Source organism: Thunnus thynnus, chromosome 4 (assembly GCF_963924715.1).
Source record: "Thunnus thynnus chromosome 4, fThuThy2.1, whole genome shotgun sequence".
Taxonomy (NCBI): domain Eukaryota; kingdom Metazoa; phylum Chordata; class Actinopteri; order Scombriformes; family Scombridae; genus Thunnus; species Thunnus thynnus.
In genome coordinates, this window is record NC_089520.1 from 16,802,405 (window position 1) to 16,828,781 (window position 26,377).

Sequence of the window (26,377 nt, forward strand, 5' to 3'; positions counted from 1 at the left end):
TTGTTGCTCAGACACCAGTTTATGTTTCTCTTTCCAGTTGTTTACTTTGGCTCCCAGGCCCATGCATACTTCTGTTTTTAACTTCCTCTGATACTTCCTTACTGCAGGACTGTGAACAACTGCAGCAGCAAAGGCTACAACGTATGTACTGTACAGAGGTTGCAATTCACAGGAAACCACAACCACTTTTGCTTAATGTCAAATACTGTAGTGATCCCACCTATGACACTATGGTTTTTCCAGTTTGTATCGTTTGCACACTGACATTGAAGTAGTATCAAAACAGTGTATTAGGGTGTGTTTAGAACAATCAGTGGAATGAAAACAACAACAATATCTACGGTTTTGTTTTAGTTTCGGTTGTCCTGTATTGTGTTTGAGCAGTAATACTTTTACGTACTACAAGCAGCTTTTTTTTTTTCTGGTTTACTTTTCATCCAGCAGACAGTCTGTTGATAGTTATCTTAGAGCTGATGTGGGCTTGGTGAGAAAAGTCTGGTGTTCAATGAGGCTTTAAGATACTACATGTGACTTTTATCACAGACTGTTGTGGTCTTTTATATCTTCAAATCTTCTCCTTCTTTTTTGCTTGTTTTTTATGCTCTGCTCACTTTCATTAGACGGCCATTATGACGCTTTGTTGCAGTGATTCAAGTCAGCTTAAAGCTCCTACAGATCTTTGTAAGTAACATGTAATTCACTGTGGACTCAGCAGATATCAGAGGCTGATAGAAGTGTTGTCATTGGTTTCTTCTTCACACAATGTGGAAATCTACACAGGATTTGAAACTTGCTTGACACGGATAAGCCATCACTGTGTCATCATATGTGCTCTTGCTGTTTTCAGATAATAGACTGATTGAAAATTTGATTTGAAAAGTCCACATCAAAAGCAGGTCATTTGTGTCCATATGTAAATCAGTCTCATTTAAAAATCTGACATTATGCTGCACTTTGTAAATTACTCAGCAGCAAAGGACGGTAAAAGATATCTGCAGTAAATTGGCTCAAACATGGACTTGTGTGGTTAAAATAGTTCACAGTTAATACTGTGATTAGAATGACCTCAGAATGACACTGTAAAGACAAACCATGACAGGACGACAATGGACTACAGTCAGAGCTGTGACTGCTGTACATTATGTACAGACATGTTAAGGATGTGGGAGGGGAAACTTTATTCTGAAATGTCAATCTCTCAGACAGGAAGAAAAGTGAGGCATAGGGGCACTAAAGTGGGCACAATATCAGTACAGTACCGACACTGAATAATGAGAAGCCATGTTTAGACTACAGAACGGTAAAAAATTTTCTTTCACATTTGTATGATTTCATTCCCGCGTCTCCACCGGGAGATTAAGGTCGGGGATGAAGTTGTAAGCTTCAGTGACAAAATCTAGCTGTCAGAGAGAGATGTACTTTTGCACCTAGAGGAGGTACTTGTTACTGTAATCATTAAGGTAAATGTGAAACAAAACAAAAAGACTGTAGTTGTGTAACTGACTGACACAATATCCTGCCACTGCACAGAAACAGGCACAGATCAATTCATTTTAACTACGCACTGAGTAAATGATTTCGTTATCTTTATGATTCAAATCCTGTTGTAACTAAAACAAGTATTGTTACAGAGGACACTCTGGGACTACATTATGCGTGGGCCTGTCAGCATATAAACAAGAGAAAATCTACATCCTGCTTTGGAAATGGCTTCATTTTGTGACAAAGCCGGCGCTGTATATTTCCCACCAAATCACCCAAATCAAATAAACATACGGAGGGCAGCAGGTAGAAATAGCTCATTTTCACATGGTTTCAATTTTCTACACAGCTTCCATACTTTTTTAAGTTAATTTATGAGCAAAACATAGGGGATAACTTCTAGTCATGTAGGGTCTTTACATTTCTACTAAAGACTGAAATGCTGAGACCAGGTTTCCAGACTGAAACCCTTTGATAACACACAGGTGATCTCAATTTAATTAATAACATGACTTCTAAAAACCAGTTGGCAACACCAGAGATGACTGGCTTGTTCTATTGACGGTGTTGAGTACCTGTGCAAGTATTTTGTATTTTACATTTGTAATTAGTTTGTAATTGGTAGATCACTTTGTAGAGATCTGTTTTCACTTTGTTATTTATGTGTCATTTTGTTGACCACTGTCAAAAGCCACATTAAATCCCCTTTGATTCAAAGTTGGAAAGCATGAAAATTTCCAAGGGGGTTTCACACTTCACAGGCACTGTTCTTTCCTCTAATTAGCTACAAGTCAACCAAAAATACATTTATAGTATTTTTCTGTTGTTTATACAGTATCAGCTGTCTAACATGTGGAAATACAGCATCGGATTTGAACCTCATCTAAACCTCATACTGGTTATTCGCAGCAGATGAGTAAATGTGGGTTAGAGACTGCTCGCTTGTTTCCTTCCTCCTCCTCCAAGCACTCGGCTCAGTTCAAGGAAATTGCTCCTGTCTTGCACAGACTGCCGGCCCGCCTTTGTAAAATGAACAGTACAGTTCACACGCTGGTAACTTTATTCTCTACATTCTACAATTTGCTATAAAGAAGCAATGAAGGACATACTGGTACTACTGGTTCTGCTGAATGTCCACGTTACCAAGGTAAGCCCTGTGTGTTGACTGTGAGTCTGTTATGCATGGTGTTGCTCGGGACATCGGACAGGTTGGATATCAGCGGGTGTGACCGACGCACTGCTCAGAGATAATATACACTTGTGTGAGGTTAAACAATGTCACGAGTGAGTGTAAAGTTAAACATTACAACTATAAGGTACATTCAAAATCAGCATTTAAAAATGTGTTAAATGATTTTTGTGTCATATAGTTGAAAGTTTTTTCCTCGCTTTTATACATGTTTTTCATAGTCCGGCTATCTTTGTACCCTGGCATGGAGCCAAAACAGGAATTTCTCATTTCTTGTAAAACGCTTCTTAAAAATGTTCTTTTCTACATCAATATCAGTTTAGTCCTTAGTGTAAAAATGATACATTACAGTAGAAAAAGATTTAACACATAGTTGTGGTGTGATGGACCTGTATGAATATTTGGTTTCAGTTGTTTGGCATCTAATGCAGTTTCAAGGTGAATATCTCACTGTTAAAGCCAGTCAGGAAATGATTTTTACTTCCAGTATTACTGTGAATTTCTCTTGAAAATGGTGAGTTTGTTTGGGCATACAGCCAAGAGAAAAAGGAAACAACAGAATGTTCTCTGTGACATACTGCCGGTAATTAAGAACATGAAGTTTTCACAGAAGCTTGTCTTCATCGTCACACCCCGTGCTACCAGTGGTCACACTGTGCGCTCCTGAGCCGAGGGCTTCTGGGTTGCCGCCTCTGTTTCCTGTAATTCGAGAAATAACCTGCTGCTGTCAGCATATTTTAACTTTTGCTTGTCATTGGAGGGCACTGCGGTGAACTGGTTTCACGTCTTTAGCGCAGGACAGGTGTGTGAATCACACTTTGTCATGACTTCCTCCAGCACACCAATACTGTGTGCGAGCTGTATTGAGAGAGAAAGAGAGAGGTTGTGCGTGAATTACTGCATTGATGCATGTGTGCAGTGCCCCGAGTCCAAGGATTTTGGAGGGCCCCACAGAGAGGAGAGATAAAGGTGATATGCCTCCTCAAATTCAGAACAATAGGTACCTGTTTGACTGTGTCTGCAGCTCAGGCCAGCAGCATTACCAGAAGCGAAAAAGTGGGCTCAGGTGTGGGTAGCCCGGTACTATTTCAAGCTTCTGTTTAACCAAGCAAAAACACTTTATCAGTCACTGGTCAACTTATCTGTTTTCCTTTGTAAGTTAATGACTAAACTGTTGACTTTAAAATTACTACATTTACTGACTGATTGATGGAGTTGTAGATTTTTGGTTTACCTCAGAGAAAGTGCATTTCAAAGGAGCGTGTCTGACTGTAACAAAAGTGGGATGCAAATATTTTCCATGTAACTCATATCAAAATGACTCAATTTACCTTGAAACTGCAGCCGTTTTAATGAGGTTCATGTATACCAGTGGGTTACGAGAAAAGACTGTAATGTTTTCAATCCCTCATCTGGACAGCAGAAGATGAGTTGCCCTTCAGTATATTCTTTCTTTCCCATTAGGTTTGGTCTGTGCCCTATCGAGGGCCAGATGGAAAGTGTAACGACTCGGTAAGAGAGTATGTGCCAGAATATTCTCACCTGTGTTGCAAGAAGTGCCCCCCTGGTAAGATCTAACAATTTTTAAAGTTTCTTAGATGACACCCACTCATACCAACACTCAGGTGCATAATGTACTGAAAGACAAAGCTGACTCCATACACAGTAAAAAAAAAAAATTTGGTGGCACAAGTCTTGACACAAGTTGGTAAAAGCTTGGGCGTGGAGGTGTGAAAGAAGATTATAACACTTACTGTAGCTAAAGACATTTTTCAGCTGCTATTTCCTTGGCTCATGAGACAAGAAATGTGATGCCACCCTGAGCTTACTATGCACACTATTCACTTTAGAAAAATTACTACTTTAAAGTAGAGCTAGACTGATAAATTGGCCGGGCTATTATATCGTCTGAGCAGATATATACTGTATCAGTATCGGTATATTTGACAGTATAAGAGAAAATGCACCACAGAAATACCAAAATAGATTAGAGGTAGTTAGAAACAGTGTTATCATTACATGTTTTTCTATCATAGCGCTGACAAGTTTATTTTTGAACTGTAAAATGTCTCACTCAGTACAGTTCACTATACACTGTTCAATTACTGTTGCTACGTTTGTCAAATGTTTCATTCTCACATGGCACATATGTAATTAACAATGGCAATGGTGGCTCAAAATCCTTAGTAATTTTTGTAATATTTTTCGGACAGAGGTAGAGAAAAGCAGGTTTGACATTTCAGCTGATCAGCTGTAGTTAAAGTACCAGTGTGTAGGATTCGGGGAATATTCATAAGTATGTTTTGATTAGTATATAATCACCTGAAAATAAGAATCGTGTTTTCGTTGCCTTAGAATGAGCCCTTTATACCTACATAGGGAGCAGGTCCTCTTCTATGGAGCCCTCCATGTTGCACCGCCATGTTTCTACAGTAGCCTAGAATGGACAAACCAAACACTGGTTCTAGAGAGGGCCTTTTGCATTTTTCATGAGTTTCGAGGCCACTGTAGGTTCGCCTACATACTTGGAAGGAGAAGGGGAGGGGAGAGGTTATCAGTTGGTTGCAATCTGCAACCTCACCACTAGATGCCACTAAATCCTACACATTGGTCCTTTAACTCTCTAATTAAATGTTAACTCCATGAGTTCATTGACAATGCTACTATGTAGTGTGACGTTGACAACTAAGATCTGACTGACATTTTGTTACAACATAATCTTGTTTGGCTGCTTATAAACTTGTTCGAATTTTGAAACTGTATGTTTCACTTTAAATGTTACACAAGAAAGGCTTTTAATATGAGGATTTGTTTGGCAAACATACCGCTATCTCAGCTAACCCTGACTGGGAGTGACCTGGATGTCACCCTAAACTCTGGTAGCTTCCAGGGTCAGCCTTCATACAGTGGGCAAATACTACTGAGTGGATGTGCTAGTCGTGAAGTGGCCTTTTTTTTAACACAAACTGTAGCCTAATAGAACATGGTACATGGTTTATGTTGTGCTCCTTGGTGTTGAGGCTAATGCTCAGTTGCTACTGTAGGTATATCAGACATGGTAACAATCGCAGCTTGCATTAGAGCAGATAAACCACTTTTGCTCTTGTGTTTTTGGTTTTAAAATGTTTAAAAATGCACCACTCTCCAGACTCTGAACAGAGATGAAAAGTACAGACGAAAGTGTTTTGGTTTTAAAAAGCACCTGCTGCGACATCAGTGATCTTGGGGTGGCCAGCAGTGCAACATGCAAAGTTGGAGCTCATGAAGAGCAGAAATGCAGACACGTTGCCCGCATTAGTGTAGACATGGTCCCATGTGAGTTTCCTTTTTAAAGCTTTTTAATCAGATGTCATCCCCACCCCTTCCCAATCTTCTTATAACGATTTGGGCTGTAAAAATTCCTGGTGTGCTCAAGCAATAACTTGATCTCATGTGCCTGCTTACTGTTTCTCTCCCACTCAGTTTTGAGTTAATTGTTTTGTATAATTGTGTATTATTGTGTATGTACTATACTCCTGTACTATAGAGTGAGGTAAGCACCAAGTAGTATATTTTAGTAATACTGAAATGTATTGAATTGTTTGTGTTTCTAGTGGATTATTATAGTTGACTATATGCTATTATGAAATGCATTAAAAGTGACTAACATGGATTTATTCATGTATCTTTTTATAACAGGACAGCGACTGAAAAAGCCGTGCTCTGAAACTGAAGAGACTGAGTGTGAATCATGTCCAAAGGGCCAGTACATCACGGACTGGAACTATAGTGAAAAATGCTTCTCCTGTTCCAAATGCAAAACAAGTCAGTAGCTGCACTTTAAATCTCTATGTTATAAAAATGCAGCTTTTATTTATTGTTTTTACACATCACTGCCCCTGCAATCGAACTATACTTTTCTGTGTATAACCAGTAAAAGGTCTGCAGCCAGCCCAGAATTGCTCCTCTACTGCAAATTCCAACTGTGTGTGCCAGCCTGGGATGTATTGCCTCATGGGATTTGATGAAAGCAATGAACAATGCAGCGAATGTCAGAAGTACACTGTATGCAATGCCGGTTTTGGAGTCTCTGTGTCAGGTGCAGCATCTACTATTTTTCACCATTTCACCACATTTCACCATGTTCATTGATACATACAGTCAATGACTAGTAGATGCCCGGAAACGTATCTTCTTCACTATAATAACAATAATAATAATCGTTACTTTTGCTGGTTGCAACTTCTTGGATGTGGGGATTTTAAACTTTAATGTGTCATATATGACACATTAAATGAATACTGAATATCTTTGAATTTTGGACTCAAAGAAATGATAACTGCCATATTTCACTATTTTTTTTTTGACATTTTATAGACAAGACAATTCATAAAGAAAATAATCTGCAGATTAATCAATAATGAAAATAATTGTTAATTGCAGACCTATTGTATTTAAAATTGTTAATATCCGCCATCTTGTTTTCGAGGGGGGCCCTATATTTATTGAAAATTACACGTGTCAACAAAGTAATTACAGTTTGACCCCCCTCATGTATATTAACAGGGTGGACAAAATATTAGGAACAGTTTTCAATGTAATGCACCCCAGTACACCACCGCCACGCACTACGACCTCAATAATAAACATAAAGTAGAATTATCACCTTTCCGACAATGTCAAAAAACCCTGAAAATGTATAAGCTTCATAAAAGTAGAATTTACGGCAGAGTTGCTCTATTGCATTACATTAGATTACACAGATGTTCCTAATAAAGTGTTCGGTGAGTGTATTCATGTTGCAAAGGTCAATCAATATTTCTATATTTCTGTAATAAACATACAATCAAATTTACAGTGTCAAATCTGGCATATTAAATAAAAACCACGTACACTATCAAACTTATGTATTAGGCTAATCCAAAATATGCCATGTTACAGTGTGTATCATTAAGTTAAAACTAAATATGATGCAGTAGTGAAATGTAAGTAAAAATCTGGTTTTCAGGGAAAGCAGACAACGATGTGAAGTGTGAACCGTGCCCTGCCGGGACGTTCTCTGACACAGTCTCCTACACGGACCCCTGTCGGCCTCATACAAAGTGAGTGAAGTGCGGACATACCTGTATTCAGCTGTTTGGAGTGCAGATATTTCACCTCTCTCTGTGTTTCTCTCCAGCTGTCATGGGAGGGCTGTTGTCCAAACAGGCAACACTACCTCAGACACAGTGTGTGAATCGGGGGCCAGCACACAGCCTCAGACCTCAACAAGTGAGCCTGCGTACACAACTGCAAGTCCAGGGATGACGACAACTGATATGTCCTACCCAACAAAAAGCCCATCCCCAAGTACAGAAACTGACAATAAACTGGGTACAGCAACCGATTTGGTGTTTCTAAGCAGTCATAATAAGAAATATGTGAGCTCTAATCAGTGTTTTGACATGTATTTCTTTCTGCCACTGTGTTGTGTCTGTTTATCTGTTAGTTGCAGTCATCATCAGTGTCACTGTGATCATTTTCCTTTTGATTATCATCATTATTGGGCTGCGCATTCGTAAAGCAATCTGGAATAAAGGTAAATGTAGCCTACAAAAAAGTGCATTAATCATGTTCTTGTTTTTTTGGAAAAGCTATGATTACATCAACATCTCAATTTGATTATAAGGAGTCATAATGACGATAAAAAGTGTCTATATCAGCAACTGATATTGTTGTCATGACTGCATTACTCACCATTTATGCATGTTCAATCTGCTTTTTTTCCTAGACACAGCAAGATTTCCTAAAGTAGATGCAAACGGAAACTGTCAAAGTGGTGATGAAGTGAGTTGTCCTGTTTTCTGAGTGTACAGTAGTTGTTGCCATATAAAATACTGAGAATTTAACTTTTCACTTCTTTTAACTGCAGATCAATCAAACTCAGCTGACTTCATTCACAGTTACCACGGCAGAACAACAGTGTCTGCTGGAGAAAGTGGAAGCCGGCAATGACCTCAGTCAGTGTAGCAGCAATACTGACACTTTAACCAGAACAGATGGCTGCAGCAGCCACGAGTCTATCAGCCCTTTGCAATCCACCCTAGCCCTTGACAATCCTTACTCTGCTCTGTCGGAGCCCATGACCTTAATGTCCAACACTGAGCCTATCACACCGCAGCCCAGTATCCCAACAGAGTCCTCCTTTCAGTCCACAAGCCCGCAGATCATCAGCCCTGTGACCCCCAGTCCCCAAGTCAACGTCAACATCACTTTCCACATTGGAAACGGGTCTAGCAAGACACCATCCGTCATACCCACAGACTCATGCGTCATGCAGACAGACCCTAAACTCCCCTTTGGAGAGGAAGAAGAGTGCTCATGTATCCCACAGCAAGAAGCCGGCAAGCAGTCGCTGATGTCAGTGCAGGAGAGCACTAGTTACAGTACATGAGTCGCCTGCATCAACACCTTCTTTCTATAATGATACAACATTTAAAATAATATTTCTGACTGACAAAAGCACTTGTAAGTGTTGTATGTTTCATGACAAGAAACATACTAACGAAATGACAGATCAACCTCCACTTTGTGTGTTTATATGTATAAATAGTACTGTGTAAATAAACATGTGAATATTGTATTTTCACTGATATCGAGTTGTTATAAATTTTAAAAGGACCTGTGGGGGATGGGGGGCAAAAAAAGTACTGCGTAAGTTACATACAAAACATGTAGCCTATGTGACTCTAAATTGGTGTCATACATGTACACGTCATTTTAAAGACAAAATACACAAAAACTATAGACCTTTTATGAAAGGAAAACTCCAGCAATTTAGTATTGCACTTTTATGAAGTTAGTGGACTCAAAAGAGACATGTTAAACAAAAGAATGGTCAGAACTGGTGCAGCAGAGCCCCAGATATCCTTACTTTTAGTCTCCAGTATGGCTCAAGCTCTAGCTATGCTAGATCCTACAATTCCCATAATGCAACTCAAAAACATCTTTGATTAAACTCCACACCCCCACTTTATAATTCAGGCCTTTTTCCCCCTTCCTGATAGAACATACAACTGGTTTCAGTTCTCCTCATGATGATTAAACTGAACTACATGTGTTAAATTGGTAAAAAAAAAAAAAAAAAACCTGTGATTTTCCCATAATTCTTGTAAGGAAGCTCCGTCAGATGGATGAGTGAGTGATTAGTTTAATGGGTGTATGTCATGAATATTTGCTCACCGCATGTAAACTGGAAATACTGGGGAGTTTTCTGCGGACGCTCCTGACCTGACACCTGCTGGTTGAAAGCAGACACTGCAGCCTCTGACCACCGCTGTCGCTCGGCTCGTAAAGACGTCTCTTTGAACAGTGACAGTCCATGTTGATGGCAACTCCTACACTTGTTTTCAAGTTAAACAGTTTCACATACGGATTAAGTTGCAATCGGTGTATTTTGGTGTGTTTGTTTGTTGCAATCAATGTAGCAAAACAGCGATGCAAGGAAAACCGGGAGAGCGGGGGAGAGCTGGGGGGGGGATCTGAGTCATTCCATTATTAGAGGGGGACACAACTTCCAAATTTTATTTTATTTTTTACGTCTCGTATTCACTAAAAAAAATCACTTAAAACAATACATCAAATATTGATTGACTCAAATTCTTCTCACATCGTATCCATAGACGGACTGCTGTTATCCTGTAAACATTTTTGCTTTCGATAAACCCCCCCCCCCATCGTTCAAAACAATTGGTTTCGTCTGTTGCCGCTGTGTGTTGCTCTCCTTCCTGGAAGAGACTTGCTCTGGAGCCGCTGATGTCGCCGCAGAGTCACTGGTGAGTTGAAGGATTTTTTTCTCCGTTTTATCCTTTCCTTAGATTATTAATTGTCATATGAAGATACCTTTACGATTCATATGCCTACCCCGAATTCACCTGTTTTAATGTTTAGCATATGAAATTAGTGTTTTGCCCCCTTTTTTGTGTGTGTCTGTCCCCTCTCATCCTCCCACTGTGGCTGCTGGTGTCGTGGTTCTGGTCGGTTATGTTTACAAATCCAGCTAGCAAGCAAGGTGGAGCAAGCCAATTAAATAGCATGCACGCTAATCTGTAGATGTTGACTCGATAGTTTGTGGTTGATAGGAAGATTTAGACAGCTCAGTCCGGGCTGCTGAAACTCTCCTGAAAGGGGAATTTAAAAGGAAAGCATGTTGGAAGACAGCACCGGAGATAATACTGCTGCAGGTGTTTGCCTGTTGGTTGGTGCAGACTGTCAGCTCTGGAAATGAAAAGATCCTCCACAATGAGGGTGTAAAAAGGGATGCAGCAAGGTTGAGATGTGTTTTGATAAAAAAAAAAAAGCATCTCGAACGTGTGCAGGTGTTTTTGCAGGTGTAGAGGAAGCAAAGCGGAACTGGATTGCATCTGTTCTCTGGTGATAGCTAAATGAAATGGCATTAAAATGGAGTTTAATTTTTAAAGGTTAGAAGAGCAACATGGGACGTTTTGCAGGTTCTTTACTCTGTCATCTTTAAGTTTGTGCTTGTTTTTAAGGTGATTTGATCAATAGCACAAGTGTTCCCCGAGCAATAGTGCTTTCAAATAGGGCTGCAACTAACAATCATTTTCATTAATCGTTAATCTGATGATTATTTTCTGAATTGATTAGTGGTTGGGTGTATAAAATGTTAGAAGGTAATGATGGAAATTGATGGAAATTAGGTAATAGCTAAATCTGGCATAAATCATCTCTTCTCATTTTGAGATGAATGTTTTTTATGCATGGTCCTTGTTTAATAAAGACTAATAATAATAGTGAAAACTGCCCATGATGACATCCTCAAATCACTTGATTCTTTTGACCAACAGTTCAACACCAAAAGATATTCAATATATTATCATAAAAGGTAAAGAGAACCAGCAGACATTAAGATTTGTGGAGCTTGTGAATGTTTTTCTTAAAAAATATAGTTATCAAAATTGTTGCTGATTAAATTTCTGTTGACTGATTTATCGATTAAACTAGAGCTGCAACCATTAGACCATTAATTACATATTAAATTAATTGTTAACTATTTTTTCAATCGATTCATGGTTTTGAGTCATTTTTAAGAAAATCTAAATTTCTGATTCCAGCTTCTTAACTGTGAACATGTTCTGGTTTCTTTAGTCCTCTATGACAGTAAATTGAATATCTTTGCATTGTAGACTGTTGGTCAGGGAAAAAAATAGACATTTGAGGACGTCAGCTTAGGTTCTGGGAAACTGATGAACATTTTTTGTCATTTTCTGCCATTTTATATACCAAACAACTAATTGATAAATCAAGAAAATAATTGACAAATGAATCGATAATAAATTGTTAGCTGTATGACAGCTCACGGAAATCTCTGTGAGGAAGACTGTAAGGAAAATGGGCACACATTGGAGATCATTGTGTTAATGTATAACCAAAGAATTTGCCGCTGTCAATGATTTCTTTGTTATAAATGTATTAGATCATGCAGGGGTGATGGTACTTTCTAATCACAGATTACTGACATCTCATTGTTGTTATTTAATATATTTTAACAGAGACAATAAAGGTGAAGTTCCAAGATTCCTGAGTTTTGTCAGTCAACTCCCACATGGCAGTGAACCACTCAGCTGAAGATTAAACCAAGTACACTCAGCTCCAAAGCACTGCCCTCGTAGATGCCGCTCAGTCTCCGTCTTTGCAAATGGCTTGCTGTCTGAAGGACGAGCTCCTCTGTTCCATCTGCCTCAGCATTTACCAGGACCCGGTCAGCTTTGGCTGCGAGCACTACTTCTGCCGAAAGTGTATCACCGAGCATTGGAGCAGACAGGAGCCTCACGGAGCGCGGGACTGCCCTGAGTGCCGCAGGACCTTCACCGATCCTCTCCTCTCGCCGAGCCTCAAGTTATCCAACATTGTGGAGCGCTACTCGGCCTTCCCGCTGGACGCCATCCTTAACGCCCAGAGGAGCTCCTATCCCTGCAAGGACCACGAGAAGGTCAAGCTCTTCTGCCTCACCGACAAAAGCCTTGTGTGCTTTTTCTGTGACGAACCAGCGCTACACGAGCAGCACCAAGTGACCACCATTGACGAGGCTTACGAGGAGATACAGGTCAGTTCTAGCACACACACTTTGACAGCTCATTAGCAAGGGTGAGGCTGACATTTTCTTAAAGCCCATCAGCACCAGGCATCACACTCAGCCAGTTGCACTCGTTCACCCCGTGCGAGCTGCCCAGACAGCTCAGCCTCAGTCCTCTACTGCCACGGAGCGGCTCCACTGATGGGGTTTAATTCTTTGCTCATGAGCATCTTATGTCCAGCTTCTGTAAAGTTCCTTCACATCATTTATCACATAGACAAAACATCCAAGTGTTTAAATTATGTTTTATACAAATGAGAAACGTGGTTTGTTTGAGTAAAGAGATCCTGACTCAGCAAGGAACTCAAGAGCATGAGCAGATGTAAAAGAAATCCCTCAATGATCGATTATAAGAATATTTCTTGACAGAGACTTTGATGATACAAACTTCTTATGAAGCTTATTTTAATGTGTCCTATGTATTCACAATGAGTCATATTTTCCACATTAGCAGGAATGGTTCAGTGTTTACTTTCCTCTCAGTGTTTGGATAATTCCATTCCCACAGAGCTAAAATCCAATAACTGTGAAACAAAGCTCCTAATCCTGTTCCTCCTTCGTTCCAGTACGCACAGAAACACATTCCTGTCTAATTTTATATCGTCTGTCTTGTTTCTTGTGTCTGCTGTTACCAATGGAGATGTTCACATCTGTTGTATGTAACATAGAAGAAAAAAAACAACATTTGGTTTCCAATTTTCTTGGTAGACGAGGGAGCTTTCTGATAAGAAAAGTGTTGATGGTTAACACTCAACTGTGCCACTGAATCTTTGGGGGGGTTTATACTCATCATTGTCAGTGCAGCTCAGACCACAACAAAGGCCACATCGGATGTCACAGTAATGTTATCTGAGATTCTGGTTTCACAGTTTTGATGATTCGTAACTTTGATTTTGCTATCATCTTTACTGTATCGTACATTTTTTTTAAATGACTCTTTAAAAACACATGCAACTTTATTATCTTATGTCCTTGTTGCAGAGACCTCTTATATCCGTCTCAAAGTGTATCTTTGATACTGGCAAGTTCATTCTGCATCACAGTCAGTGAGCAGGTTTTATATAGAGACCGCAACTGATTCGAACATCTGACGGAGAAGAAGTGAGACAAAACTGATGATTGACATTCATTTTTGTCATTTATTTTTTTTGAACGACACTATAAATAGCCAAAAAAACATCCTTACATTTAATGTTATCGCCCAGCCTTAACATCCACTGGCCTGGTTGCAGACCTTGGAGGCTGCTGGCATCTCAGATTTTTCAGTGATTCAAATTGGTTAGTGTCGTGCTCCCTGGTGGCTGAATCAATCAGAGCTTTGTAAGATGGATTTAGGCTAAGGGACATTGTCTTCATATGCCAGAGCCAGAAATATGGCAACAGGAAAAACAGCCTCAAAAATAGCAACAAGTTTGGATGAGATTATATACATGCAAGTCAATTTACAATGATAAGAACTCTTAAATCGAGATATTTCTTAGATCATCATGAAAAACAAAGCAGCCGCTACTGCAGCTTTTATGTCGACTAGACATTAATTCACAGAACAGATATGTTACTCACTTATTGGTTCGGACTAACCAATAAGTGACTAACAAGACTAACATGAACAAATGAGATTAAATGGAAAATCAGTCAACTGCTGTAAATTTTTATTGGCTTTTACAAGAAATTTTCTTTAATGTTTTAATTGAATAGTCACCAATTAAATCCACTGACGTGTTTGTGAGGAGAGAATAAAGGATTAAAACTTGGAATGAAAGACAAGTTCAACAGATTAAATTAATAGATTGCATGTAAACATAGTCAGGCGGTTGGTGGGTGGTATAGAGCAGCTGTGCCCTTCTGTGTTCTGCATTAAATATAATTAACACCACTGTGAACATCAATGGTGTCCTCCTTAATTTCCAATCAGGCTCTGTGCTGGAAGCCTGAGAAAGGTCAAAACTGTATAATCTTGGAGCAGAAGTAATTAGGCCCAGCACAAGACGTTTCTTTTTTCTTGGACAGCAGCTTGTCCCTTTGCTTGGAGCTCTTTTCAAGGCGGAAGTCTGGCATTTTGTACTCTGGCAGGAGCTTTGGAGGCTTCCCAGATCTACAATACTGAAAGGGAGTACAGTATGCGTACACAGAGGGACCCATTGGAAGCAACCATGTCCCATGATGAGCTTGGCGTACTCGCCTTTTAAGATCTACAAGTGGGGTTTGTGGGTTTGTTACGTAATTTCTTATCCTTACAAGAAAAACATCAGAACAAGGTTGCAGATGGTGTTACAGTTATTTTCTATTATGTCATTTCAGATCACAAAGTTCATGTTTACGAACGCGTCTGTTGTAACTTTATTCTCTCACTTGTTCGAACAAGGTTCATTATTGTTCCTTTTTTCTTTCCAGTGAGCAGACAGGAGCTGTGTGTCAGATAGGAACAAATGTGTGAGAGCTGTGCCCACAGACGCAAACTTCCCTTTTAACACGAGGCTCGACAATGCTTAACTGAAGTGCCAACAATAACATGGTGACGATGTGTTAAAGTGCAACTGCAATCAGCTCCAGTGTTGTGACCATCTAGGCCAGAGAGGCACATGCACTGCCAGCTTGATGGCATCTTTAAAATGAACCTGAGTGTTTTTCTAGGGTGGGAAAGTTTGTAGATGAGGAGGAAAGGATTTGGTAGGTCGAGAGCCAAAGCTTGGCCTCTTTGTATCGAATTGTTTGACAGTTTGGCACATGGCACTCAGGATTGGCTTTAACTGGGTCTGCTTTAAATCTTGTTCTCTTGTTTGCCTCTGTTAACGTGATATTGCTAATCATCCGTGAGATTCTTGAAAATTATGACTCTTTTTCAGTTCACAAAAAGTAGAAGGATAACTTCTGCGGTTTGGTTTAAATTGCCTAATAGTCTGTGACCAAAAAAAAATAATGTCTGAGTAATAACGGTTCGCTATTATGCTCCAATTTTCCCAGCAGTGTTTGCTTTTAGGTCATGTCATCTTCTCACCTCATCGCCCAATAGAGGAGCCTCCTCCACCTCCCTGTTGTTATCCTTTTTATCCTCAGACAGCAGAACACGGGTTAGTTTGTTTCATAATCAGCGCTACAAGGATGACAGTGAAGTTTCAACATCTGCAGTAGACGCTTATTTAAAACTGAGCCGCCTGAACCAACGCCTCTAATGGGCCACCATGATGAAATACAGAAACATTAAAACATGGTCTGTCATGACTCAGAAGCGCTGTGTTTTGGCCAAATTGTCAGAATTTCTTCTTAGGTTTCTCTATTTTTCTCGGGGTCTCTCTTGCAAAAGAGATCTTGATCTCAACAAGACTTGCTGAAGAAATAAAGACTAACTTTGGTGAAACATTTCATCAGGAAGAGTAGAATTCACAATTTTACAATGTGAAAGCATTCGTGGCTTATATTTTACATAAGCTTTGACTCACTGTTACCACGCATTTCAGTATCCAAAGCCTTTGATTTTCTATTCTCAAACGGACTAGATTCCCACAGGGTTCAGAAATATGACAGACTTCTGTTATGTCATGCCACCACCGCCTTAACTATGTGTTGACAGTGTGTTTGGCTGGCTGGTGGCCATTGACAAGGGCAGCCTTTGGTTGGTCTGTAGCAGGCTGTAATCTCCTTAGCCTGGCATGTCACTCCACTGACCTCAGGCCCTGAGTCTTGTTGCTGCATCGAGAGCTTTACCTCCTGCTGATTTGCATCCCCGTAAACGCTCCTGCGGCCAAATCTGTAACGCTCAAACACATCCAGCACCCGACCGTTGCATGGTGACGCACACACATCTGGCAAAAATTCAGCCAACACATAATTACTTGCTCGCGCATATTTCACAACATAAAGGATATTAAGGTAGGATCGAGGAGGATTTGTCTGCGGCTTGGCCGTTTGCTTCAGGGAGCGGAGAATCTACAGAACAAACGCATTATGATTAGAAGGGGGTTTATTCCACCGATCATACTGGATGGCATTAAACACAATTTAAACCTAACGTACAAAAAAAAAACCCTCTCAATGCAAAATAATTTCAAACTTCTTGAGAAACGAAACTTTCAACTGAAGCGCAATCAAATTCTTAATACGCATCAAGCAAATGATTCACTTCATCCGCTGTTTTTTGTCGGGAAATTTTTTTTTTACTTTTTCAGTCTTACTTTGAACTCATTAAATGAGGTCAAAGCCAGACATTGTTATCTACTGAGCCACATCCTTCACCCTTTAAAGTATGTGCTTTATGTTCTGGGAAATAATGCCTTTATTTTAGGCAACATAGTTAATGGTGATGAGATAACAGTCGCCTCCCTCAGTCATGCTACACTCGGAGCGCTGGCAGCATCTTAAATGGAGATTGGCTGGATCGCTGTAATCCTGATTGGAGCTGGACGAAGCTGTGCACTTATTATCACACCACTTTGGCCTAAAGTTGGCAGTCAACTCCTGCGGTGGACAAAGCGGGAGCCGCAGCAGCCACGGCGCGTTAATTGCGATGATCGAGACTGTCAGGGGGCTGTGTGTGACCACAGTATTGCAGGGCTCTTCCTGCTGTCTATATGCCCTAGAGACATCTTTACGCTCTACTTGACAGCGGTGTAAGACCAGATAAGAAGGGAAGGAGGGCTATAATACTGCAGACCCTGTTTATTCATGCATATTTAGGGACTTAACTTTGTTCCAGAGACTATAGATACTGCAGATGGTATGTGAAAGATGAATAGCAGCTGTGCAGTGACGCTGGCCTGCAGTCTGAAGCCCACACTGCTGAAGAACTAAATGATTACTGTGGTGTTGAGTCACCCACACACGCCTATCGTTCAAAGTGTCCAGATGCAACTGCACGCTGTCCTCTATTAACACCATTGTTATACCTAATTATTCTTTCCTTATCAGACCACAAACACAGGGGTTAATTATGAAAATGCATTAGTGTTTTTCCAATCTGCCTCTCTGTAATGAAGTATGGTGTTTTGAAAAGGGGAGGATGAGCATGCCAGCCTCTGAAGCTTTCCTCTGACGGTTTTAAAAACAGGGCTGTCGTTCACTCTCCCGACTGTCAGAGCCCGGCCGAGAGCGCTCTGTGAGTCTACCATCACCACGCATGACCGTGCTGCTGCAGTAATGAGTCAGGCAATTTCAAGGGCACCCACGGCTGCCATCTCCCCTGTGGCTTACCTCAGTCTGCTCTCCTTTTCTCCAGCAGCTCCATCTCTTTCTCTCTTTCTCGGTCTCTCCTTTTTTTTTTTTCTCTCTCTCTCTCTCCTGTGCCATCTTCTCTCTCAGAAATCTTCTCCTTGCGTCTGAGGTATGCGCTTTATTAAACGCCACAGATCATTTTTGGCAACCAGGTTTTATGAGGAACATCGTTCCCAGCCTCCCATCCATCTTATTTCCCAACACCACCCAACCCATCCCAAACAAATGAGTTTGTACAGCTTGGCGGTCACTCAGGGTGGTGTGGCAGAGAGGCAGCATTCATGCGGAAGTGGAGCCACGGGAAAGAAACAACAGTCATGTTCCATTAGAGGAGTGCTGGCATAACGTCCTCATCCAGAGAGAGGCGGTAGCTCATACTGCACTCATTACTCATACCACTGATGATGCTCGAGGCATGCTGCATGTTTACTTCAGCCCATGCTGTCGTTAGATTAGCAGATAAACGGCTGCATCGACTGGAGAAAGTAAAGCCGGAGCAGCGTCCATCACACAAAATATTTAGTCTTGTTAAGATGATTACTTAGGCCCGCGCTTAACTTAAATGAGTCAGATGTCGGTACATCTGTTGTGCGTTAGAAATGTTTATGTCAGCCTCCTGCGCCGAGGAGTCTGTTTTTCAATTTTCTAAGAAACATGCAGGCGAAAAAATGTTTAAGAGATGCACACTATAGATACAAAAAGACTACGGTCCTGTTTCCCAAAAGTATCTTCAGGTATCTTGAATATCGTAAAAACGGTCGTAAAATCCATTTTACAAATCTCTTCGTGATTAACAACTGTTTCCCAAAAGCGTCGCAACTTAAGACACTTTTAGAATTGGTCGTACAAATTCAACCTTCACAGAGGTTAAAATGTTCAGTTATTGTTGAAACTGAGAAAGAAGTGTTGATTAAACTTAATTGTCATCTGGGAGGCTGCAGTTTGGGGTGCGGTTGAATTGTATTGCATAATACAGACAGTGAGTGTTTCTAATATTTAGTCTATCCTCAATGATGCATTACCACCTCAGTCAAATGGTTTCAACTGAATTTTGTCACATTCATTAAGATTTATTGCAGCGCTGTTAGACTGTATTAGTTTGGATTACATGTTGAATAAACTGGAGACTGAGTATATATTTGCATTGCAACATTATACAGCCTCAAGAAATAGAGTCTTCTGGGGAGGTGTGGTCTGTGATCCTTTTCCACAGAAGTACACAAGCTCCTACACGCACTGTATTTTGATGATTCATTTCAGTTGAATCTATTGTAGCGACATCAGTAGTTGGACATGTACCTGTCAGCCAGTTAAACCCGCAGGTCACGGGAGTGCTCCGCGTGCTGCAACTGGTCTTACAGGCCAGAGAGAGAGGGGAGAGGAGGGATTTCCTGGTCATCTTAGTGAATGAAAGGGGAAGTGCTGTCCTTTAAGTTTTGCGGCTTAAAGTGAGGCTTAATGTTGAGCTCTTGGCCCCCTAATGTGAGGCAGGGAAAGCAGCCTGCACGCTAGTGACACCGCTATGAAGACTTAATTAAATAAAAGACCAGGCAGTGAAAGGTGTTGTACAAAACTTTTTTCTTTAACTCCTTAATACATAGAGCAGCCCGTAAAAAGCGATGAATATGAAATGAGAATTTGAGGAAGACGGGTTTTAGGCAGAGACCGTTGCAGATTTCGGTAAATATTAAAAAAATCCGTGAATGTTGAATGACCACAGAGCAGTTATAATTCAGACTTTTCTGCCTTTTAGTTTTGTCTGTGCCACTTTGATATCTGGACAGCTGTGAACCGCTGCACCCCGCCGCCGCAGCCATGAGACTCTGAGCCCTGCGTTGCTTGATTAGCTGGGGAATTAAGACAGATTACAGGCCATTGTTCTCGGGGGTCTGGGCAGGGCCGAACCAGGCTGTAATCTCTTGTAATTCCCTGTGTCTGTGATTTGCTGCAGATGATTTAATTAGACCTGCTGCTGATAGGAGTCCTGCTCATTTCAGCTTCCAAATCAGCCAGGCTCAGATCTGACCGCCCTCCCCCTTAGTTAGAGAAAGAGAGAGAGAGAGAGAGAGAGAATATCGAGCTGTATCTCTGTTTACTTATCAAACCCGTGGTTCTCGTCACAATCCAGGTGCAGAGGGATAGGCGGTGACTGATAGGCCAGCAGGGCAGGTGCTGGGAACACTTTCACATTCTCAGTTTCAGTTTTATGTGCAGGGTTAAGGGTCAAATTAAACAATAGTTCTTGTGTAATTATCAGAGTTGTAAGGGGAAAAAAAGCTTGTTAAATAATCGGTTTTAGTGATTATCTGTTGAATAGGGAAAAAAAACAAGATAAAAGTGAATAAGTCACTAAATTCTGCATGACTACCCTGGTATGACCTGTATAATAACTTGTATCCTTATTAGCAATTTAACCTCCATAACACCTAAATGCTTGTTGATGTGATGTACAGCCAGTTCTGATTTCTCAGGTCAGGTATTCTTAGAGGTTGTTTATTTCCCATAATGCATTTAGGTCAAGGGTCAGGTTAATCAGTGAGGAGCAGCCAGCTGTATTGTGTGTCCTCACCCTGCTTCCTATAAGCTGCTTCTCAATTCAGGGGCTGCGTCTTTCAAACGACATGGTCTACAAAGGCGTGTCCTCCATAAACTGTAAGGTCGGACTTGAATGTTGTTAAATGAGACTGGTCTGGTCTGCGGTGGATTTCCTATTTGCGTAATTTTTGCCCGCCCTTACCCTTGCGTCACAAAGTGCCACTCCTGTCGCCTAGCAACCTTGACAGCTGCAGTTGACAATCGAGACACAGCTAGTAGAAATGAAGCCAGAAATTTTAATTTTATTGTTGTGGTAGCCCATCCAGGTCCAGCAGCACCACCAGAGACTCTCTGCTCAGCTGAACCAAAATACACAAAAACACATTTTCTAAGGTCTAATATTTATAGAAATTGAATTTACTGTAAGACTTTTTAAGGACCTGTAGACACCCTATTATTCCACTTCTTATGTACTTTATTTATGTTGTAAATAGTTGTAAAGACCGTTGTAAATGAAATAAACAATGTATTTAACAATTACTTTATTTTAATTCATTCATTCAGTGTTTTTTATTTTTCAACTGATCTCTGGAGTAGAGAGAAGGGCTTGTCCGTTCTCTCTCTGCTCTACTATCCTCTGCATCTCTCTGCAACCTCACGTCCTCCTTCATGAGCTCAAGAAGCACATCCTCCCATTTTAATACATTTATTTTTATTGAAATGTGGTGTATCTGTACATATAGAGCCCAAAAGTCAGCTAACAGTCAGCTTTACATTCAGACAAACTGATGTGGAAGCTACAATTGTTAGATTTCATCTGTGAGACCAACATTTATCTTCCAAAAGGAATTATATCATATATCAAAATGCTACAGAGACATCAGAGCTGGCAGTAAATCACCAAAGAACTGCACATATCAGTTCATGGGATCATGTTTTCCCCTGGATGACGACGGACATTGACCGGCCAATCATCTCAGGAGTCGGATTACTAACAGCTGAGGTGACTGCCTGGTCTCACCCGGCCAGCGGCGTCTTCTCACATCTCCGAAAACATCGGAGCAAATTTCCAAATAGGCGTTATTTGGATAAACTGACCACATATTAGGAATCTAAATGGTTTTTTTTTCTCGCCCGGAAAAAATATTAAAACTAAATAAAGTGACAGCTTAGCCTGGCTCAAAATCTCGCCATATCGCTGCCTGTTGGTGCAAAATCCTCAGAATTCGTGAAAAGATAGCCGCATTTTTCAGCAACATTTTAAGGAGCTTTCGAAACGGGATTGGCTTGGTTGCACCGCTGTGACGCATTCGATCTTCAAATGTAGTCTTTAAAGGATACAGCCCCTGATTTGAGACACAGCTGTAGTTTGCACATTAGCGAGGTTTCCTGCTTTAGCAGCTGTGTACAGTTCAGGCATTTAGCAGAAGCTCTTATCTGCTTTGACTTACAATAACTGCAGCTGTAAAACAAGTGAGAATTCCTCAAGCATTAAAAGTGTAAGCTGTCAGATGGTTCAGAGCACTGTGAAAAGTGTTGCAGCTTTAATCATGAAGAGTCAAGTAAGAACATCCCTTTTATCAGGAGTCTAATATATTGTAGTGACAGAAAACTCCCAACTCCTCTATTGAAAGTCATTACATTTTTTTTTCTGCAACACGTTATGCTTTCAAAAACTCATTTCACTTCATCTAACATATTTCTCAGTGGCGTATATAAAAAGAGTTTCATTAAAAAGATGTTATGGATTAGAGAGAGGCAGAGATGCTTGCGAGTGTTGATTGGTCTTTAAGAGGCTGATTACACTTGGTTTTAAAATGCGTTTCGGTGATCTGAACACAAGTTGACAGCCGAGACACATCGCCGTTCACGCCTGTGTCTATCGTGCATCTCTAAGGTGTCCAGCTGACCATTTGTTTTTAGATTTCGTTAGTGCCTACGTCACTTCCGCTAGAAGGTCCAAGGGCCCCGCGCACAGTTATTACGTCAGTCTTTAGCCAGACAAGCACCATATTTGTTTCGCATGAGCTAGGTACGAAAACAAAAATGTTTCAAGAAATAATACACATGGATGGTCTTCTCGAACGTTTGGCGTTGGCGCGCTGTCACCAAAACAACCACCACATCCTTTGATGATGTATTCCCCTGTTACTTCCTAGTCAGGAACGCATCAGGACACATTAGCATTTATGTTACAAAAGACATTTGGTCAAATGCTTCTCAGACCAACTCAGCAAGTGGTTTGAGCGATCGGATCACAATGTGTCTTGGTGGTTGTTTAAACTTGTATTAAACGTTGTCCACTTGTGATCCAATCGCTCGAGATGCATTTTAAAACAAAATGTAAACAGGGTCTCAGAGAACGTTTACTAACGCTAAAACAGCCAAATTTTTTCCTGCTTTGGCCTTTTGTCCACACTAAGCTGACATTTCTGAGTTCCCAAAAATAAAAAGCAATTTGAAAATAGTCTCCAGAGTGGATGAATCTGAAAGCACTGACACCGTGTTTTAGTGTAGACAGGGAAACACGTCGCAAAAGCAAAAAAAGGGTTGTGAGTTAGTTAGTTAAGAGGACAACTGAGGTGTGGTTGTGTTGATTGTGCCAGGTGACTTTTCTATCATAAAATACCGGTTTAATCAACATCTCAGTGCAGTAACGCACCAGTGCACCACCTCACTATTATATGATAGTTCAGTTGTCTAACAACAGAAACAGAAAAAGATGTCAAGAAAAAACAACAACTAAATTGTGAGTTGAACTTATTTGAAACACAAAGTGATGAGGACATAGAACAGAGGTTTAACCAGCTGAGACTCAGCTGAGTAACCAGCTGGTTTTAATTGGTTTTGGCTGTGTGATAGTTATCTCCTACATGCAATGTGCAATATTCATGAAAATGTTGAAATGTCCATTGCCTTCTGATAAATGTATCGCTGCATTAATATTTCACTTATGTAGTATTGTTAACAGGCAACAGGAAGTGCAGCCTAAATGACACATAGTTCATCAAATGGATACACAATTTCCAACATGTCATCTCCAGCGCCACGTAATACATTACCCATTCACACAGTGTCTGATAATCCTGGAAATTCTGAGCTGTTTCAACAGACCTCCAGTAGTGAAAGGACGGCCGCCGCTCCTTTAGCCGAATTGTATCTACTTCTGTGCTGGACCGTAAAAATGTGAATAAATTCATATAAAATTCATCAACTCTAGCATCTTTGGGTCTAATCGGAGCTGAAAGTTGTTGAACGATTTGAAAAGTGATTAGCTGCTCAGATTTTATTTTCCAGTTACAGCAGCAGTTACACATTTATCTGACTATATGGACAAAAAACCCTTTAATTATTACAGCGCCCAATGAAAGAACCCCTCTATGCAAACAATGTCTGGCTGAAGCAAGTCTGTTTCACTTGCTTCAGCCAGACTAAAGGGAGGACATATTTGGCTCTCTCTACTGTGGTAGTTACTTAGATTTATTTATTAATCATTTATTTGGTATTTTCTGTATCTTGTTTACACAGTACTGTTGCACTATTACTTGTTTGCACTAAGTAATAATTTAGTCGTAAAACAAAGATAGTGTGTTCCTGAAAAACTGATATTAATATATAAAGTTTGGGGAACCTCGATGAAGACATGCGTTGGTTGCAGCTGCTCAATATTATGCAAACAAGACATGCATTAACTTTAAACAGCATTACCTGAAATTAGTTTTTAATATGAGGATCCAGTCTACAATATGCAGATCATTGGAAATCATCAGGAGATTCAGTAACATGCAGACCTGACTGGAGGCTGTACTTAAAATTTATAGACCTGTATTGCCAAAACACTGTCTGGAAAAACAGTCTTGTTATTTTACAGTGTGACTTGACAAAAGAGGCATACATCCCAAATATTTATTTGACGTCAGGGGGACTGAGTGAAAGAGAAGCAGACGCAGACTTTATTTGGTCAGATAGAGCTGCTGGCAAGCTGTAGCAATCACTCCTGCATACACACCAGCTATAACAGAATAGCTTCCAGCTGCACCCATGCCGCTAAGACGAAGTAGAGGCAAACAACTCTGTTTGTTATCCCTGCCGTGTGGCGCTGGCTGGCATGCAACAACATCATGCTTTTGCACAAGGTGATTTGTATGCCTGACACATACTACATGGTTTTATATTAACAACATGCTGACTAGTAGAGGTCTGAATAATCCTAAGAAGCTTTTTTTTTAAAAGATGACACCAGCGTGTATGAGGTTATGGTGAAAATCCTCTGGCAGTCAAACATATCCAAGGGTCGTTTTCAGGATGTGTTTACTCACTGTGTCCACTCTGCAGTAGGAAAGAGATAATAGTGTTAGCAGGAAATGCAGTTCTCCAGAGCTTGTTATGCCTAACATTTGAGTTTTGTTTTTCTGTGTTTCTTGTTTCTGCACAGCAAGGTGGAGCTTCCAAATATAGCTGTTAAAACAAGTCTAACTAATGACCTCTTTCTTTGGAAACAACAAAGGCAACATTGGAGAAGTCGCTGCTGAAATTTTGCAGTTGAAACATTTGAAGTAGATTAAATTAACTCCGAAACAGTGAAAGTTGTAGTTGAGGTGAAAGTCGAAATATAATTACTTAAATAGAAGTTTTCGAATAAGTTGAGGTTTCAGCACTGAATTAAGCTGAATTGTCAATTTAAAGTAAGCACTGAGAAAATTTGAGTCATTTGATCAGTTGAAGTGAAAGTCTGGAAAGTAGTTGAATATCCAGAGGAAGTTCAAGCACTGAAAGGAGTTGAAATGTCAGTCGAAACATATGTGATAAATTGAGCTGGAAGTATCTGTTATGGTAGAAGCTCAAGTATATGAACTGAAAGGTGTTAATTGAAGTGTAAGTGAGTAAATTGTGTATGAACTATGGAAGCTGCGCGACTCAAAAGATGTTTTTTTCCGAGGTGAAGATGTGAGACTTGAAAGGGTTTGAACTATCAGTTTAAGTGTAGAATTAAAAGGAGTTGAAGTGTGAGTTGGAGTGTAATCTCTGAAAGCAGATGAACTTGTCAGTTGACACGTAGTCACTGAAAGCAGTTCATTTTTCAGTCAAAGAGTAACAAACAAATGTAGTTGAAGCGTCAAATTACATGTCAGTGGTACAACTAGTTGAAATTTCAGTTGAAGTGGAAGTGCTGAAGACAGTTCAAGTGTCTGCGCTGTAAAGTATCAGTTTACATGTGATAGTTAAAAGCAATTGAAGTGTAAGTGAAAGTGTAACAGAGAGTCTAAAGATAGAAGATGTATTGCTGTACAGATAGTAAAGGCCCTTGAGGCAAATGATTTGTGATATTGGGCTATAAAAATAAAACTGACTTGACTTGACTTGCCACTGCCGCCTCCATTGTTTTCAATATAAACACAATGGCGAGCAGCAGCCGCCCTCCCTCTACTTGCTGCTGCGCCTCTCGCAGTTGAAATTTATGATGGTTCAGCTTTTTCAACTTGGCACCACAGCTCATTGTGCGACCGTGGCAACCACAGAAACCACAGCGAGGAGGAGATGATTTTACTCATATCTGAGTTTCCTGATTTTCATAAGCAGAGAAAAGTCAATTAAGAGAATCAGTATCGGCAGAGCATCAGCTTTAAAGTCTCATTACGGCTGATAGGTCAGGAAGTAGCCAGGAGCCGTGACGGAGGCGTTGCATCCAGCTGCTGCCGATTCAAAACACAGAACATTGTCGTTGCTGGAGATTACCTTAAGCATTGAACGTAAATTTTACTCAAAGTGTAAGTTACTGAGACTGCTAAAGCTCAAAGTGAGCGTGATGTCACCCATTAGGTCTGAACATTCAGAACGATACACAACGA

General features: G+C 40.4%; 2 protein-coding genes across 4 annotated transcripts in view; both read left to right on the forward strand.

The window, feature by feature from the left end:
- Positions 1 to 1,159: 1,159 nt before the first annotated feature.
- On the forward strand, positions 1,160 to 9,272 carry tnfrsf1b (tumor necrosis factor receptor superfamily, member 1B). 3 transcript variants are annotated; one of them, XM_067586976.1, is made up of 9 exons: positions 1,160 to 2,629; positions 4,136 to 4,238; positions 6,350 to 6,475; positions 6,585 to 6,749; positions 7,659 to 7,752; positions 7,830 to 8,042; positions 8,155 to 8,228; positions 8,421 to 8,476; positions 8,562 to 9,272. In XM_067586976.1, the coding sequence occupies exons 1-9, from the start codon at positions 2,579 to 2,581 to the stop codon at positions 9,081 to 9,083; spliced, it is 1,404 nt and encodes a 467-aa protein (XP_067443077.1). In that variant the 5' UTR covers positions 1,160 to 2,578; the 3' UTR covers positions 9,084 to 9,272. The 3 variants fall into 3 exon arrangements, with proteins under 3 accessions (XP_067443077.1, XP_067443078.1, XP_067443079.1); XM_067586977.1 differs by having other exon boundaries at positions 7,830 to 8,023; positions 8,139 to 8,228; XM_067586978.1 differs by having other exon boundaries at positions 7,830 to 8,023; positions 8,145 to 8,228.
- A 1,088-nt stretch (positions 9,273 to 10,360) lies between these two features.
- trim62.1 (tripartite motif containing 62, tandem duplicate 1) overlaps positions 10,361 to 26,377 on the forward strand; it is a 35,446-nt gene continuing 19,429 nt past the window's right edge. The window contains exons 1-2 of the mRNA XM_067586975.1: positions 10,361 to 10,464; positions 12,202 to 12,755. Coding sequence (XP_067443076.1) covers positions 12,348 to 12,755 — 408 coding nt within the window. The 5' untranslated portion in view covers positions 10,361 to 10,464; positions 12,202 to 12,347. The remainder of the gene's footprint in view (positions 10,465 to 12,201; positions 12,756 to 26,377) is intronic.